This window comes from Pipistrellus kuhlii, unplaced genomic scaffold (assembly GCF_014108245.1).
Source record: "Pipistrellus kuhlii isolate mPipKuh1 unplaced genomic scaffold, mPipKuh1.p scaffold_m20_p_9, whole genome shotgun sequence".
In the NCBI taxonomy this organism is placed as follows: Eukaryota; Metazoa; Chordata; class Mammalia; order Chiroptera; family Vespertilionidae; genus Pipistrellus; species Pipistrellus kuhlii.
In genome coordinates, this window is record NW_023425595.1 from 10,813,236 (window position 1) to 10,830,329 (window position 17,094).

The 17,094-nt window shown below is 33.5% G+C and overlaps 3 protein-coding genes across 3 annotated transcripts; all 3 read left to right on the forward strand.

The window, feature by feature from the left end:
• Positions 1 to 2,265: 2,265 nt before the first annotated feature.
• On the forward strand, positions 2,266 to 3,225 carry LOC118713095 (olfactory receptor 8H1-like). The gene has a single exon (XM_036427458.1). The coding sequence runs from the start codon at positions 2,266 to 2,268 to the stop codon at positions 3,223 to 3,225; it is 960 nt and encodes a 319-aa protein (XP_036283351.1).
• A 4,984-nt stretch (positions 3,226 to 8,209) lies between these two features.
• LOC118713097 (olfactory receptor 8H1-like) lies at positions 8,210 to 9,178 on the forward strand. Its single transcript, XM_036427459.1, has one exon. The coding sequence runs from the start codon at positions 8,210 to 8,212 to the stop codon at positions 9,176 to 9,178; it is 969 nt and encodes a 322-aa protein (XP_036283352.1).
• A 5,618-nt stretch (positions 9,179 to 14,796) lies between these two features.
• Positions 14,797 to 15,744, forward strand: LOC118713098 (olfactory receptor 8H1-like). The gene has a single exon (XM_036427460.1). It carries the CDS (start codon positions 14,797 to 14,799, stop codon positions 15,742 to 15,744), a length of 948 nt encoding a protein of 315 aa, XP_036283353.1.
• The last annotated feature ends 1,350 nt before the right edge of the window (positions 15,745 to 17,094 follow it).

Here is a 17,094-nt window from a genome sequence, read left to right on the forward strand (position 1 = left end):
TTGAAAGTAAGGAAATGGTAGAAATTTATCAAAATGTTGTAACATTATTGATGATCTCAATTTGTTCTTTGATATTGGTTGCATTCTAATTTTTTCTTTTGAACATATTTTATTTCAATGACGTTATCAGACTTTTATTTATTTATTTATTTTACTTTTATTTTTTATTTTTTTAAAATAAATCTTTATTGTTCAGATTATTACAAATGTTCCTCATTTTCCCCAACTCCATTGCTCCCTTCCCCTTTTAAACATAAAAATGTTTCCTTGTGAAAAATGAACTACTCCATCTTTGATGGTTTCAGTCGTAGAGTAACTATGTCTCTAGAAAAGGTTTCTCCACCAACTCAGTTGAAAATATAGAGCATCACAAAAGAAGACCAAACAAGGGTCTTCATTGTGTGCCATCAAGGGAGAAAGGCAACTATTTCCTCAGAACATAACAGAGATGCAGTTAGTCCCAGTGTGATTTTTCCTTGGAAACATTCCAAGCAATCTTGCTTGGAACCTGATCTCCAGGGATGTCCCAATGTTGCGTTACCCTCTACCCCCAGTATAAGATGTGCATTGGGAGAGAGACAGGACATACTTTGCTTCACTAATGTTCACAGCAGATCCCTGATATTCTTTTTAGACATAACTTCCTGGCAAATTTTCATTTTACCAGGACCTTAAAAAATTTTGGCTGATTTTTTTTTTTTTTTACCTCAGAATAAAACAACATGAATGCACAAAAATTTACAAAGAACTTATCTCAAAGAAAAGAATATATTACAGAAAATTTTGACTCAAATGGTATTCATATTTTATTTGTGAAAAAACTTGAAGTTGACAAATTTCTCGTCAGATAAGATTGGAGGAGGGTTTTTGTGGTGTGTTTTTTCTACTGACTTTGGCTCTTGGTAAGCATTCCTCTGAAAATTAGAGAGTTTTGGTGAAGATTAGATTTTAAAATGGGAGTATTTTTAGAAAAGTATACATTCACATGGAACTTAGACCTTATCCTAAGTAATGCCAGGTTTTGTTAAACCAGAAATATACAGCTAATAAAATTATGGTCAACAACCAGTGTACATGTTTTAAAAGAATAATATTTGAAAGGAATATGATTTTAATATATTCAATTTAGGAAAATATATCTTATAGAAATAAATTTGTGGTCTATAACTTTAATCCCATAATTTTGAAATTTATTTGAGGTTGCTATTAAAACATTTAAAAACATAATGATAGTTATTGATGCATTGAAACTGTTTTTCACCATTGTCTATGACACATTTAGCATTTTCCCTCAGGTTTGTTCCTATTATTATTATTAACAGGAATATAGTATAATGAGCATGTTCTCTGGAATCAATCTATCTTGGTGAAATCACAGAGCCAACATTTGATAGATCTATTAATTAAGCATGGTGGTCCCTCTTTTGGAAAACAACTGTTTATAACTGTTGATTGTACTGCTCTGTTATTTTTAGATAGTCTCTTATTTTGTAAAAAAAAAAAAAAAAAAAAAAAAAAAAAAAAAACAACTTTGTTTTTTAGCTTGAATAATAGAAAAGATAAACTTAACTGTCTTACCTTGCTAGCTAGCCATCTAAAGGGGCTGATATACTGATACTGATATTACTTAACATATTCTACCAAGTGTTTGTTCATCCCAGGTTACAGGTGTCTATGTAGATATGATAAGTACTCAAGATTACAAGCTTCCTTACACAAACAACTAGAAGGAAATACTCCTTCTTCTGTTTGTTCAGAATTTGACAGAGGTAATCTGCTTTGAACCTGTGTGCAATAAAGATGACTCCTAACTAATTGGCTGATTAAGGTGTCACATCCAACTCACTGCTTTGCAATACAACATTATGGGAATCTTGCATGATACCACTACACCAGCGGCGCTGATGTGATACAACACTATGAATCAGTTGCTTAAACTGTCCATGTCCTTTTACTCATTTAAAAATGTCATTAATAGTAGCAACTATGGTATAATATTCTCATGTGCTGTAAATAAATTAATATATGGAAATATTTAAAACAGTGTAAGACTCACTCAAATTAGGCAATAGGTTTCGGATATTTGTTTGTTATATTTCTGCCTACTTCTATATTTGGGAATCAAATTAAAAGTTTTTCATCATATTCTCTAAACCACTCATTATTAGTTTTTAAAAATATTAAAATATTATACATAACCTTGCTTAAACTAAGTCCTGCCAATGATCACCTTTATTTCTCAACAGTTTAAAAAAGTTGAACGCAATGGATGGAAGGAATAGCACAAATGTCTCTCACTTCATCCTTATGGGATTGACAGACTCTGAGGAGATCAAGCTGGTCCTCTTTGTACTATTTCTCCTGATATACCTGACTAGTGTGCTGGGAAATGCAGGGATGATATTGATAATCCGCCTGGATCTCCAGCTTCACACCCCCATGTATTTTTTCCTCAGCCACTTGTCATTTCTTGACCTCATTTACTCCAATGTTGTCACTCCTAAAACCTTAGAGAACCTACTGACTTCCACTAAGTACATTTCATACCTGAGCTGCTTTGCCCAGATGTTCTTTTTCATCTTCTTGGGTGCCACTGAATGTTTTCTTCTCTCCTCAATGGCCTATGATCGCTATGTAGCTATCTGCAATCCTTTACGCTACCCAGTCCTTATGTCCAAAGGACTCTGCTACTCCCTCATTTCTGGGTGCTATTTGAAAGGCTTTCTGGACTCCACTATCAATGTGCTTTGCATGAGCAGACTGCATTTCTGTGACTCCAATGTAATCCATCACTTTTTCTGTGACACTTCCCCAATTCTAGCCCTGTCCTGTACCAACACACAACACATTGAAATTATGATATTCATTTTTGCTGGCTCCACCCTAATGGTATCTGTGATCACAATATGTGTGTCTTATCTGTCCATTCTGTTCACTGTCCTGAAAATCACTTCCACTTCAGGAAAGCAAAAAGCCTTCTCTACATGTTCCTCTCATCTCCTAGGAGTCACCATCTTTTATGGAACTTTGATTTTTACTTATTTAAAACCTCATAAGTCCTATGCCTTGGGGAAGGATCAAGTGGCTTCCATATTTTATACTATTGTGATACCAATGCTGAATCCACTCATTTATTGTCTGAGGAATAAAGAAGTGAAAAAGGCTCTCATTAGAGTCTTGCAGAAAACAAGTGGGCTGCAGGCGATTAAAAAGCAGTGTTGCTAAACTGTTAAATTCTCTGTTCTCTCTTTCCTGTTGGACATTTCTTTGGTCTCTTCCAAAACAATGGACTCCTTTCATTGTTTGGGTTTCTACTGAAACACCCTTTATTTAATCAAGTATGATCTGGACATTTCCAGGAACATGTCTTTTCAAATCAATAATGCAATATATTGATGATGTATCATTGAATTGTATACTTCAAACATATATGATCTAATTATTGAATTACAAAATTATAATAAAAGTACTCTTAGATAACAATACAACAGCCAGCAAGGTAGCCTGTTGCTGTTTGAGGGTTGAAGGCAAGAAGTCAAAAGACTTCTAGTTAAGTGACAAAGGACATAATTATTCAGAGTAAAAGCAATAGTTACAGTTCATATTTTCATCAGTTTCACATACCCACTTAAGTTCCCAGAGTGTGCAGAGGTGGGCATAGATGAATGAAGGCATATAAAGTGGGCAGCATCATAGAAAAGAACAATGAGTATGGGAGACACCCTTTGATGGTAAGCAGATTCATGTCTATTCTTTGTCTATAGGAAGATTACCTCATTGCCCACAGTAGCTCAATGCAAAAACAACCTTGATATATAGCTCAAGTAAAAATTAATTTTTACTTTTTTAAAATTTTCAATGTTTACTTTGTAACATTATATTTGATTTATCTTTCTAAATACATTTTAAATGTTTAAAAGTCATCAAATCAATAGTACCAAGAATAGGCCCCAAGGAAAGCTATGGATTTGAATAAGTATGTGTCAACGTAGGTTACTCAGTTGTAAGAAATGCTCCATTCTGGTGTGTGATGTTGATGATGTGGGAGAATATGCATGTTTGTTGAGGGTGGAGGTGGAGGTGTATGCATATGGGAGATCTCTGTACCTTTCTTTTCATTTTGCTGTGAACCTAAAACTGTTCCCCAAAAATAAAGTTTTTAAGCAAAAGCACAAACACATGAAATAAAAACTAAGCAATAAAGTACAACCTCCCTTTCAGAATTAAAAGCTTAATTTTATTTACTAATTCAAAAGATTCAGTTAATATTTTCAAACATTTAATTATGCATTATTTTTTGTTATTTAATTTATTTTAAAATGCCTTATACATCAATGTCATTTTAAAGTATGATAAGAACAAGAGTAGAGGGTGCCAAAAGTATGAATAGTTATTTGCTTTCAAATAATTGATAGACATAAGGTAATAACATATTTTGCTGAGCATGTACTATGTGCCAGACAATATTCAATGGGCTTTAGATGTATAATTACCATAATTTTTCAATTAGGCACTAGCAAAATCCATATGTTTATCTCACATAAAGGAAAGCAATCTTTCTACTTGTTCAGGTAAAGAATTAAGGATGTTCCTGATATTTTATTTTTATCTCATATACCTTATACTCAATCTATCAGCATATGACATTGATTCTAAACACAGATATGACTGGTTACAACACTTTCTGCCCTACCATTCCCATATCCCTAACAAGGAACCATCCCCTTAGTTCTAGGATTATTGCTGCAGTCTCCTAGCTTGTCTCTGCATTTTGGCCTTGTTCCGCTTAAGTCTTTTCTCAGTGTAACTATCATAGTGCTACTGCTAACCACTAAGTTGGTTCACATCACTTCTACCAGAAGACTTCAAGGCTTCAAATCCAGCAAAACTTATCACTCTAAGAATAAAGCCCACAGCCTTTACAAGTGTTCACTGGTCCAAAATGATGTTATCCTTACTCCTTACCTCCAAGAACCTCTTCCTTATTATTCTATTCTTCATCCTCATTTTGTTTTGAACACATGACTTCTTAAGTCTTCCTGTACACACTAGTCCTGTTACTGCCTGGAATTTCTCCATTCTCTCTTCTTCTTCCTGACAATAAATGATATAACAATAGCCCTGAAATCCTAAGTAGCTGTAGTGGGCTTTAGTATTTGGAAAATATTAAGAAAAATATGCTCCTGTTAATTTGTAATGACAATGCCTATTGAGGTGGTAATAACATTAAAAATCACTTCTTGTCCCTTCTTTGCCTTAACTCCTAAGGTTACCTTCTATCAAAGAGTTTCATGCTGGTTTTTAAATTTCCAGATAAGTCTGTCTTAGCTGCACTAAATTTTTGTGAGTACAAGGATTGCCATTTCAAAAGTTCATCAATAATATAACACAGGCAAACATAGCTCCTTTATCCATACCAACAAATTATCTTCTGAAATTCTAGAGTATAAATGGACTTCCTTGAAAGTGTTACTTTTTTAAAAATAGATGTTTCATTTTCCTTTAACTTTTAAAATACATGTTGTTGAATTCAGAGAGGAGGGAAGAGGGAGAGAGAGAGAGAGAGAGAGAAAGATCAATGAGGAGAGAGAATCATTGATTGGCAGCCCACAATCCTAGTATGAGCCCACAGCCCTTGATCAGAATAGAACCTGGGACCCTTCAGTCCCCAGGCCAATGCTCTATTCCACTGAGCTAAACCAGCTAGGTTTGAAAGAGTTACTTTTACATATGTACAAATTGATTTCATTATCATGAATTTGGTGATTCATAAGAATACTTTAATCTTATTCTCAGTCTATCCCTTTTCAGATTTTTCTTGTGTTTCTTTATCCTGGACAAACAATTTTCAATAAAATATTATACCTCTTTTCATATTTTAATTTTTCATTCATGTTTAATGAGATAATTGACATTTTTATATGCAAAATACACCACAATAGTAAAACAAATTACAGAAATATTGCTACATAGATGAATAAGGTGATTGTCAAACCAGAATGGGAAGCCTGCAGCATGTTTTTTTGTGCTGCCTTAAAATATTTATCAAAGACTAATGTAACATTGGTCATTGTGCATTGTGAAGTTTTGGTCATGAAGTGAGGATTGGGTTTCTACTGAATCCTAAATATATAATGATAAGTATGCAAATCTATAAATGCACAAGTATTAATGAAGATAAAAAGAAAGGTAGAAATCTATCAAAATGTTGTAACATTACTGACGTTCTCAATTTGTTCTTTGATATCTGTTGCATTCTAATTTTTTCTGATGAATATACTTTAGTTCAATGACAGTCTCATACTTTTAAACATGAAAATGTTTCCTTGTGAAAAACGAACTACTCCATCGCTGATGGTTCAATCGTAGCGTAATTAAGTATGTCTCTAGAAATGGTTTCTCCACCAACTTGTGGAAAATATAAAGCATCACAAAAGAAGACCAAACAAGGGTCTTCATTGTGTGCCATCAAGGGAGAAAGGCAACTATTTCCTCAGAACATAACAGAGATGCAGTTAGTCCCAGTGTGATTTTTCCTTGGAAACATGCCAAGCAATCTTGCTTGGAACCTGATCTCCAGGGATGCCTCAATGTTGTGCTACCCTCTTTCTCCAGTATATGAGCTGCTTTGGGAAAGAGACAAGACATACTTTGCTTCACTAATGTTCACAGCAGATCCTTGATATTCTTTTTAGACATAACTTCCTGGCAAATTTTCATTTCACCAGGACCTTAAAAAATTTCGGCTGATTTTTTTTTTACCTCAGAATAAAACAACATGAATGCACAAAAATTTACAAAGAACTTATCTCAAAGAAAAGAATATATTACAGAAAATTTTGACTCAAATGATATTCCTTTTTATTTGTGAAAAAACTTAAAGTTGACAAACTTCTCGTCAGATAAGATTGGAGGAGGGTTTTTGTGGTGTGTTTTTTCTACTGACTTTGGCTCTTGGTAAGTATTACTCTAAAAATTAGAGTGTTTTGGTGAGGATCAGGTAAATGGGAGTATTTTTAGAAAAGTATACATACACATAGGACTTAGACCTTATCCTAAGTAATGCCAGGTTTTGAAATATAGAGCTAATAAAATTATGGCCAACAAGCAAAGTACATGTTTTAAAAATATAATATTTGAAAGGAATATGATTTAAATATATTCAATTTAGGAAAATATATCTTATAGAAAGAAATATGTGGTCTGTAATTTTAATCCCATGATTTTGAAATTTATTTGAGGTTGCTATTAAAACATTTAAAAACATAATGATAGTTATTGATGCATTGAAACTGTTTTTCACCATTGTCTATGACACATTTAGCATTTTCCCTCAGGTTTGCTCCTATTATTATTAACAGGAATATAATATAATGAGCATGTTCTCTGGAATCAATCTTGGTGAAATCACAGAACCAACATTTACTAAGTCTATTAATTAAGCATGTTTTGGAAAACAACTGTTTATAACTGCTAATTGAACTACAATGCTATTTTTAGATAGTCTCTTATTTTGTAACAAATAACCTTTGTTTTTTTAGCTGAATAATAGAAAAGTTAAACTCAACTCTTACCCTGCAAGCTAGCCATCTAAAGGGGCTGATATACTGATACTGATACTGATATTACTTAAAATATTCTGCCAAGTGCTTGTTCATCCAAGGTTACAGGTGTCTATGTAGATAGGATATGTACTCAAGGTTAAAAGCTGTCTTACACAAACAACTAGAAGGAAATATTCCTTCTTGTGTTTGTTCAGAATTTGACAGAGGTAATCTGCTCTGAACCTGTGTGCAATAAAGATGACTCCTAACTAATTGACTGATTAAGGTGTCATGTCCAGCTCACTGATTTGCAATACAACACTATGAATCAGTTACTTAAACTGTCCATGTGCTTTTACTCATTTAAAAATGTCAGTAATAGTAGCACCTGTGGTATAATATTCTCATGTGCTGTAAATAAATTAATATATGGAAATATTTAAAACAGTGTAAGAATCACTAAAATTAGGCAACATGTTTGGGATGTTTATTATATTTCTGCCTACTTCTATATTTGGGAATCAAATTAAAAGTTTTTCATCATATTCTCTAAACCACTCATTATTAGTTTTTAAAAATATTAAAATATTATACATAACCTTGCTTAAACTAAGTCCTGCCAATGATCACCTTTATTTCTCAACAGTTTGAAAAAGTTGAATGCAATGGATGGAAGGAATAACACAAATGTCTCTCACTTCATCCTTACGGGATTGACAGACTCTGAGGAGATCCAGCTGGTCCTCTTTGTACTGTTTCTCCTGATATACCTGACTAGTGTGCTGGGAAATGCAGGGATGATATTGATAATCCGCCTGGATCTCCAGCTTCACACCCCCATGTATTTTTTCCTCAGCCACTTGTCATTTCTTGACCTCATTTACTCCAATGTTGTCACTCCTAAAACCTTAGAGAACCTACTGACTTCCACTAAGTACATTTCATACCTGAGCTGCTTTGCCCAGATGTTCTTTTTCATCTTCTTGGGTACCACTGAATGTTTTCTTCTCTCCTCAATGGCCTATGATCGCTATGTAGCTATCTGTAATCCTCTACAGTACCCAGTCCTTATGTCCAAAGGACTCTGCTACTCCCTCATTTCTGGGTGCTATTTGAAGGGCTTTCTGGACTCCACTATCAATGTGCTTTGCATGAGCAGACTGCATTTCTGTGACTCCAATGTAATCCATCACTTTTTCTGTGACACTTCCCCAATTCTAGCCCTGTCCTGTACCAACACACAACACATTGAAATTATGATATTCATTTTTGCTGGCTCCACCCTAATGGTATCTGTGATCACAATATGTGTGTCTTATCTGTCCATTCTGTCTACTGTCCTGAAAATCACTTCCACTTCAGGAAAGCAAAAAGCCTTCTCTACATGTTCCTCTCATCTCCTGGGAGTCACCATCTTTTATGGAACTATGATTTTTACTTATTTAAAACCTCGTAAGTCCTACTCTTTGGGGAAGGATCAAGTGGCTTCCATATTTTATACTATTGTGATCCCCATGCTGAATCCACTCATTTATAGTCTGAGGAATAAAGAAGTGAAAAATGCTCTCATTAGAGTCTTACAGAAAACAAGTGGGCTGCAGGCTATTAAAGTAACAGTGTTGCTAAATTGTTAACTTCTCTCTTTCCTGTTGGGCATTTCTTTGGTCTCTTCCAAAACAATAAACTCCTTTCATTGTTTGGTTTTCTACTGAAACACCCTTTATTTAATCAAGTATAATCTGGACATTTCCAGGAACATGTCTTTTCAAATCCATAATGCAATCTACTGATGATGTATCATTGAATTGTATACTTAAAATGTATATAATCTAATTAAGCATTGAAACTCTAATGCATTTAATTACAAAATTATCATAAAAGAACTCTTAGAAAACAATACCCAACCAGCAAGATAGCCTGTTGCTGTTTGAGAGATGAAGGCAGAAGTCACAAGACTTCTAGTTAAGTGACAAAGGGTATTATTATTCAGAGCAAAAGCAATAGCTACAGTTTCTCATACCCTCCTAAGTCCCAGGAGTGTGAAAGAGGTGCACATAGATGGATAAAGGAATTTAAAGTGGGCAGCGTCATAGGAAAGAACAATTGAGTATGGACACACTTTGATGGTAAGCAGATTCATGTCTATTCTTTGTCTATAGGAACATTACCTTATTGCTCACAGTAGCTCAATGCAAAAACAACCTTGATATATAGCTCAAGTAAAAATTATACTTTTTTGAAATTTTCAATATTTACTTTGTAGCATTATATTTGATTTCTCTTTCTAAGCACATTTTAAAAGTTAAAAAGTCATCAAATCAATAGTATCAAGAATAGACCTCAACGAAAGCTATGGATTTGAATAAGTATGTGTCAATGTAGGTTACTCAGTTATAAGAAATGCTCCATTCTGGTGTGTGATGTTGATGATGTGGGAGAATATGCATGTTTGTTGGGAGGTGGGAGGTGGAGGTCTATGTATAAGTGAAATCTTTGTACCTTTCTTTTCATTTTGCTGTGAATCTAAAACTGCTCTAAAAAAAATAAAGTTTTTAAACAAAAGCACAGACACATAACATAAAAACTACAACCTCCTTTTCAGAGTTAAAAGCTTAATTTTTTTTACTAATTTGAAAGATCCAATTAATATTTTAAATCCATTAATTATACATTATTTTCCGTTATTTAATTTATTTTTAATGCCTTATACATCAATACCATTCTAAAGTATGAGTTCTTTCTGCTTTAATATTCACTTGGTCTATACTGTACTCTAAATTTTCAGCTATTTCTATTTTCGATAATCCTCAGTTGATGAAACATTAACTTTACAGGGAGAATGAGAGAGAAGCATCCATATGAGAAAGAAACATTGTTCAGTTGACTCTTGTACAAGCCTGGACCAAGATTGAACCCACAACCTAGGCATGTGCCCTGAGGGAGAATGGAACCAAAGAACATTTCCATGTACTGGCAATGCTCCTGCCAGCTGTGTCCCATTGACTAGGGCACTATTTGTTTCTGTTTGCAATGAGATATAAGTATTTCATGAGCATTTATTATTTAACAACATGCCTTTCTGGATCATCTTTCATCTTGTGTAAGTTTTCTTTGTCATTTCATATATTTATGGGCTCTTTTCATTTTCCAGGTATTTTTTTATAAACTATGCTTTCACCTTTCATTTATATCTATTTCTACGACTAAGAAATGTATCTTCTTGAAATATGTTGGCCAAAATATGTTGGCACCACCCTGCTGGTGTGGATCAGTGGTTGAGTGTCAACTCACAAACCAGAAGGACAAGGTTCAGTTTGAGGTGAGGGCACATATTGGGTTGTAGGCTAGATCCCCAGGATGGGGTGTGCAGAAGGCAGCAGATCAATGATCATCAATGTTTCTATCCCTCTTTCCCTCTCCCTTTTCTGTTTGAAATCAATAAAAGTATATTAATAAAAAATGCTCAAAAAATTTCATGAGCTGTAACTACTAGTAATATTAACACTTAAGTTGAATAAATCTTAATTTAAATTAAGTTTATTTTATCCTTTTTACAATACAGTTTAAAAACTATATATATATTACATGTATGCAATAACATTATATACATATAATTTATATATAAGTAACATTATATATGTATGTATATATATATGTATTTATATATATATATAATGTTATTGCATACATGTAAAGTAATCTACAGGCAACATGGAATATTTAGACTATTCACATTTACCTTGTAATTTCCTTGTTAAATTAGTGTATATAATATTTTATGTAAGATGCAGTCTGAAGTAATTTTAGATATAATCATCCTGCTTATGATGTTACACCAGACTTTTTAAGACTATTTAAAAAATATATGACACAGAACAGGAGTAGAGGGTGCCAAAAGTATGAATAGTTATTTGTTTTTAAATATTTGATAGACACAAGGTAATAATATATTTACTGAGCATGTACCATGTGCCAGACAATATTCAAAGGGTTTTAGATGTATAATTACCATAATTTTTCAATTAGCAAAATCCATATGTTTATCTTACATGAAGGAAAGCCATCTTTCTACTTGTTCAGGCAAAGACTTAAGAATGTTCCTGATATTTTATTTTTATTTCATACACCTTATACTCAATCTATCAGGATATGACATTGATTCTAAACACAGATCTGACTGGTTACAACACTTTCTGCCCTACCAATCCCACATCACTACCAAGGAATCATCCCCTTACTTCTAGGATTATTGCTGCAGTCTCCTAGCTTGCTCTGTGTTTTGGCCTTATTCCACTTAAGTCTATTCTCTGTGTAACAGCCATAGTGCTACTGCTCAACACTAAGTTGGTTCGCATCATTTCTACAAGAACACTTCAAGACTGCAAATCCTGCAAAACTTCTCCTCACACTAAGAACAAAGCCTACCAGCTTTTACAAGAGTCCACTGGTCCAAAATGATCTTATCCCTTATGATCTAATCCTTATATTCTATTCTTCATCCTCATTTTGTTTTAAACACATGACTTCTTAAGTCTTCCTGTACACACTAGTCCTGTTACTGCCTGGAATTTCTCCATTCTCTCCTCTTCTTCCTGACAATAAATGATACAACAATAGCCCTGAAATCCTAAGTAGCTGTAGTGGGCTTTAGTATTTGAAAAATATTAAGAAAAATATGCTCCTGTTAATTTGTAATGACAATGCCTATTGAGGTGGCATTAACATTAAAAATAACTTCTTGTTTCTCTTTTGCCTTCTCTCCTAACATTACCTTCTTCAAGTAGTTTCATGCTGGTTTTTAAATTTCCAGATAAGTCTGTCTTAGGTGCACTAAATTTTTGTGAGTACAAGGATTGCCATTTCAAAAGTTCATCAATAATATAACACAGGCAAACATAGCTCCTTTATTCATACCAACAAATTATCTTCTGAAATTCTAGAGTATAAATGGACTTCCTTGAGAGTGTTACTTTTTTAAAAAATAGATATTTCCTTTTCCTTTAACTTTTAAAATACATGTTGCTGATTTCAGTGAGGAGGGAAGAGGGTGAGAGAGAGAGAAAGATCAATGAGAATAGAGAATCACTGATTGGCATCCCACAATCCTGGTATGAGCCCACAACCCTTGATCAAAATAGAACCTGGGACCCTTCAGTCCCCAGGCCAATGCTCTATTCCTCTGAGCTAAACCAGCTATGTTTGAAAGAGTTACTTTTTCATCTGTACAAATTGATTTCATTACAGTGTATCATGAATTTGGTGATTCATAAGAATACTTTAATCTTATTCTCAGTCTATCCCTTTTCAGGTTATTCTTTTGTTTCTTCATTCTGGACAAACAATTTTCAATAAAATGTTATACCTCTTTTCATATTTTAATTTTTCATTCATGTTTAATGAGATAATTGGCATTTTTATATACAGAATACACCACATTAGTAAAGTAAATTACAGAAATATTGCTACATAGATGAATAAGGTGATTGTCAAACTAGAATGGGAAGCCTGCAGCATGTTTTCTTGTGCTGCCTTAAAATATTTATCAAAGAATAATGTAATATTGGTCATTGTGCATTGTGAAGTTTTGGTCATTAAGTGAGGATTGGATGCTAAATATATAATGATAAGTATGAAAATCTATAAATGCACAAGTATTAATGAAGATTAAAAAAAGGTAGAAATCTATCAAAATGTTGTAACATTATTGACCTTCTCAATTTGTTCTTTGATATCTGTTGCATTCTAATTTATTTTTCTGATGAATATACTTTAGTTCAATGACAGTCTCATACTTTTAAACATGAAAATGTTTCCTTGGGAAAATGAACTACTCCATCTTTGATGGTTTAATCGTAGCGTAATTAAGTATGTCTCTAGAAATGGTTTCTCCACCAACTCGGTGGAAAATATAGAGCATTACAAAAGAAGACCAAACGAGGGTCCTCATTGTGTGCCATCAAGGGAGAAAGGCAACTATTTCCTTAGAACATAACAGAGCTGCAGTTAGTCCCAGTGTGATTTTTCCTTGGAAACAATCTTGATCTACAGGGATGCCTCAATGTTGCGTTACCTTCTATCCCCAGTATAAGAGGTGCACTGGGAAAGAGACAACACATACTTTGCTTTACTAATGTTCACAGCAGATCCCTGATATTCTTTTTAAATATAACTTCCTGGCAAATTTTCTATTGCACCAGAAAATTTCTGCTGATTTTTCTTAACCTCCGAATAAAAAAATAAATGCATAAAAATTTACAAATAACTTATCTCAAAGAAAAGAATATATTATAGAATTTTTTTGACTCAAATGGTATTTATATTTTATTTGTGAAAAAACTTGAAGTTGACAAATTTCTAGACAGATAAGATTGGAGGAGGATTTTTGTTGTGTATTTTTTTCCACAGACTTTGGCTCTTGGTAAGTATTATTCTGAAAATTAGAGTGTTTTGGTGAGGATCAGATAAAATGGGAGTATTTTTAGAAAAGTATACATACACATAGGACATAGACCTTGCCCTAAATAATGCTGGGTTTTGTAACCATAAGTATAGAGTTGATGGATTTATGGTTTATAAGCAAGCTGTATGTTTTAGAAATAAAATTTTTGGAAGAAGTCTGATTTTTGGATGGTCAACTTAGTAAAACATATCTTTTGGAAATTAATAATTTTATGTGGTCTATAATTTTAATCTCCTAAATTTAAAATTTGTTTGTGGTTAATAATTAATAATTCTCAAAACAAAAGGAGAGTAAGTGGTGCATTGAAATTGTTTTTCTATCATTGTGTATGACACATTTAGCATTTTTCCTCAGGTTTGCTCAAGTTAGAAAAAGTAATATAGTATAACAAGCATGTTCTCTTGAGTTTACCTATCTTGGTGCAGTAACAGACCAACATTTAATATCTCTATTCTAAACAAGTGACCTAAACTGTTTGTGCCCTTTTTTATTTAGAAAACTGTGGGTAATAGTCACACCTATAATTTAATATTTCACATGGAGTAGATAAAACAGTAGATAAAAAGCTCATTCTTATTATGCAATATGTTATTTATTTTATTATACTAAGCCCAAGGGATACTTTATGCCTATTTCTATATTTGAAAATCAAACTCAATTTTTTCATCAAATTCTGAAAACCACTCATTATTATCAATTTTTGGAAATATTAAACTAATATAAATAACATCTTGAATTCATTTCTACCAAGTATCACACTTATTTCTCAACAGTTTGAAGCAGTTGAACAAAATGGATGGGAGGAATAGCACAAATGTCTCTCACTTCATCCTTATGGGATTGACAGACTCTGAGGAGATCCAGCTGGTCCTCTTTGTACTATTTCTCCTGATATACTTGATTAGTGTGCTGGGAAATGCAGGGATGATAGTGATAATCCGCCTGGATCTCCAGCTTCAAAACCCCATGTATTTTTTCCTCAGCCACCTGTCATTTATTGACCTCCTTTACTCCAATGTCATCACTCCTAAAACTTTAGAGAACCTACTGACTTCCACTAAGTACATTTCATACCTGAGCTGCTTTGCCCAGATGTTCTTTTTCATCTTCTTGGGTACCACTGAATGTTTACTTCTCTCCTCAATGGCCTATGATCGCTATGTAGCTATCTGCAATCCTCTACAGTACCCAGTCCTTATGTCCAAAGGACTCTGCTACTCCCTCATTTCTGGGTGCTATTTGAAAGGCTTTCTGGACTCCATTATCAATGTGCTTTGCATGAGCACACTGCATTTCTGTGACTCCAATGTAATCCATCACTTTTTCTGTGACACTTCCCCAATTCTAGCCCTGTCCTGTACTGACACTCAAGTCATCGAAATCATGATAGTTATTTTTGCTGGCTCCACCCTAATGGTATCTGTTATCACGATATGTGTGTCTTATCTGTCCATTCTGTCCACTGTCCTGAAAATCACTTCCACTTCAGGAAAGCAAAAAGCCTTTTCTACATGTGCCTCCCATCTTCTAGGAGTCACCATCTTTTATGGAACTACGATTTTTACTTATTTAAAGCCTCACAAGTCCTACTCTTTGGGGAAGGATCAAGTGGCTTCAGTATTTTATACTATTGTGATCCCCATGCTGAATCCACTCATTTATAGTCTGAGGAATAAAGAAGTGAAAAATGCTCTCATTAGAGTCTTGCAGAAAACAAGTGGGATGCAGGTGATGAAATAACAGTGTTGCTAAACTGTTAGCTTTTCTTTCCTGTTGGACATTTCTTGGTCTCTTCAAACACAATGAACTCCTTTCATTGTTTGGGTTTCTGTCTTAACCTAATCAAATATAATCTGGACATTTTCATGAATATGTCTTTTCAAATCCACAATGCAATCTACTGATGATGTATTATTGAATTATATACTTCAAACATTCAATCTAATTAAACATAGTCACTCTAATGCATTTATTTACAAAATTATAATAAAAGAACTTAGAAAACAATACCCAACCAGCAAGATAGCCTGTTGCTGTTTGAGAGATAAAGGCAGAAGTCACAAGATTTCTAGTTAAGTGACAAAGGACATAATTATTCAGAGTAAAAGCAATAGCTACAGTTCATATTTTCATCAGTTTCTCATACTCACCTAAGTCCCAGGAGTGTGCAGAGGTGGGCATAGATGGATGAAGACATATAAAGTGGGCAGCATTATAGGAAAGAACAGTTGAGGATGGGAGACACCCTTTGATGGTAAGCAGATTCATGTCTATTCTTTGTCTATAGGAACATTACCTTATTGCTCACAGTAGCTCAATGCAAAAACAACCTTGATATATAGCTCAAGTAAAAATTATACTTTTTTGAAATTTTCAATATTTACTTTGTAGCATTATATTTGATTTCTCTTTCTAAACACATTTTAAAAGTTAAAAAGTCATCAAATCAATAGTATCAAGAATAGACCTCAACGAAAGCTATGGATTTGAATAAGTATGTGTCAATGTAGGTTACTCAGTTGTAAGAAATGCTCCATTCTGGTGTGTAATGTTGGTGATGTGGGAGAATATGCATGTTTGTTGGGAGGTGAGAGGTGGAGGTCTATGTATAAGTGAAATCTTTGTACCTTTCTTTTCATTTTGCTGTGAACCTAAAACTGCTCTAAAAAAATAAAGTTTTTTAACAAAAGCACAAGCACATGAAATGAAAACTAAGAAATATAGTGCAACCTCCTTTTTGGAGATAAAAGTTTAATTTTTTTTTTACTAATTTAAAAAATTCAGTTAATATTTTCAAACACTTATTTATGCATTATTTTCCGTTATTTTATTTATTTTAAAATGCCTTATACATCAATGTAATTTTAAAGTATGAGTTCTTTTTGCTTTAATATTCACTTTGTCTATACTGTACTCTAAATTTTCAGCTATTTCTATTTTCATTAATCCTCAGTTGATGATACTTATTAATTTTACAGAGAGAGAGAGAGAGAAAGAGAGAGAGAGAGAGAATGAGAGAGAGAGAGAGAAAAGCATCCATGTGAGAGAAACATTGTTCAGTTTGACTCTTGTACAAGCCTGGACTGAGAT

Bases quoted from the DNA above. Each gene is read 5' to 3' on its own strand.
- LOC118713097 (XM_036427459.1), top strand. From the start codon at position 8,210: ATGGATGGAAGGAATAACACAAATGTCTCTCACTTCATCCTTACGGGA.
- LOC118713095 (XM_036427458.1), top strand. From the start codon at position 2,266: ATGGATGGAAGGAATAGCACAAATGTCTCTCACTTCATCCTTATGGGA.
- LOC118713098 (XM_036427460.1), top strand. From the start codon at position 14,797: ATGGATGGGAGGAATAGCACAAATGTCTCTCACTTCATCCTTATGGGA.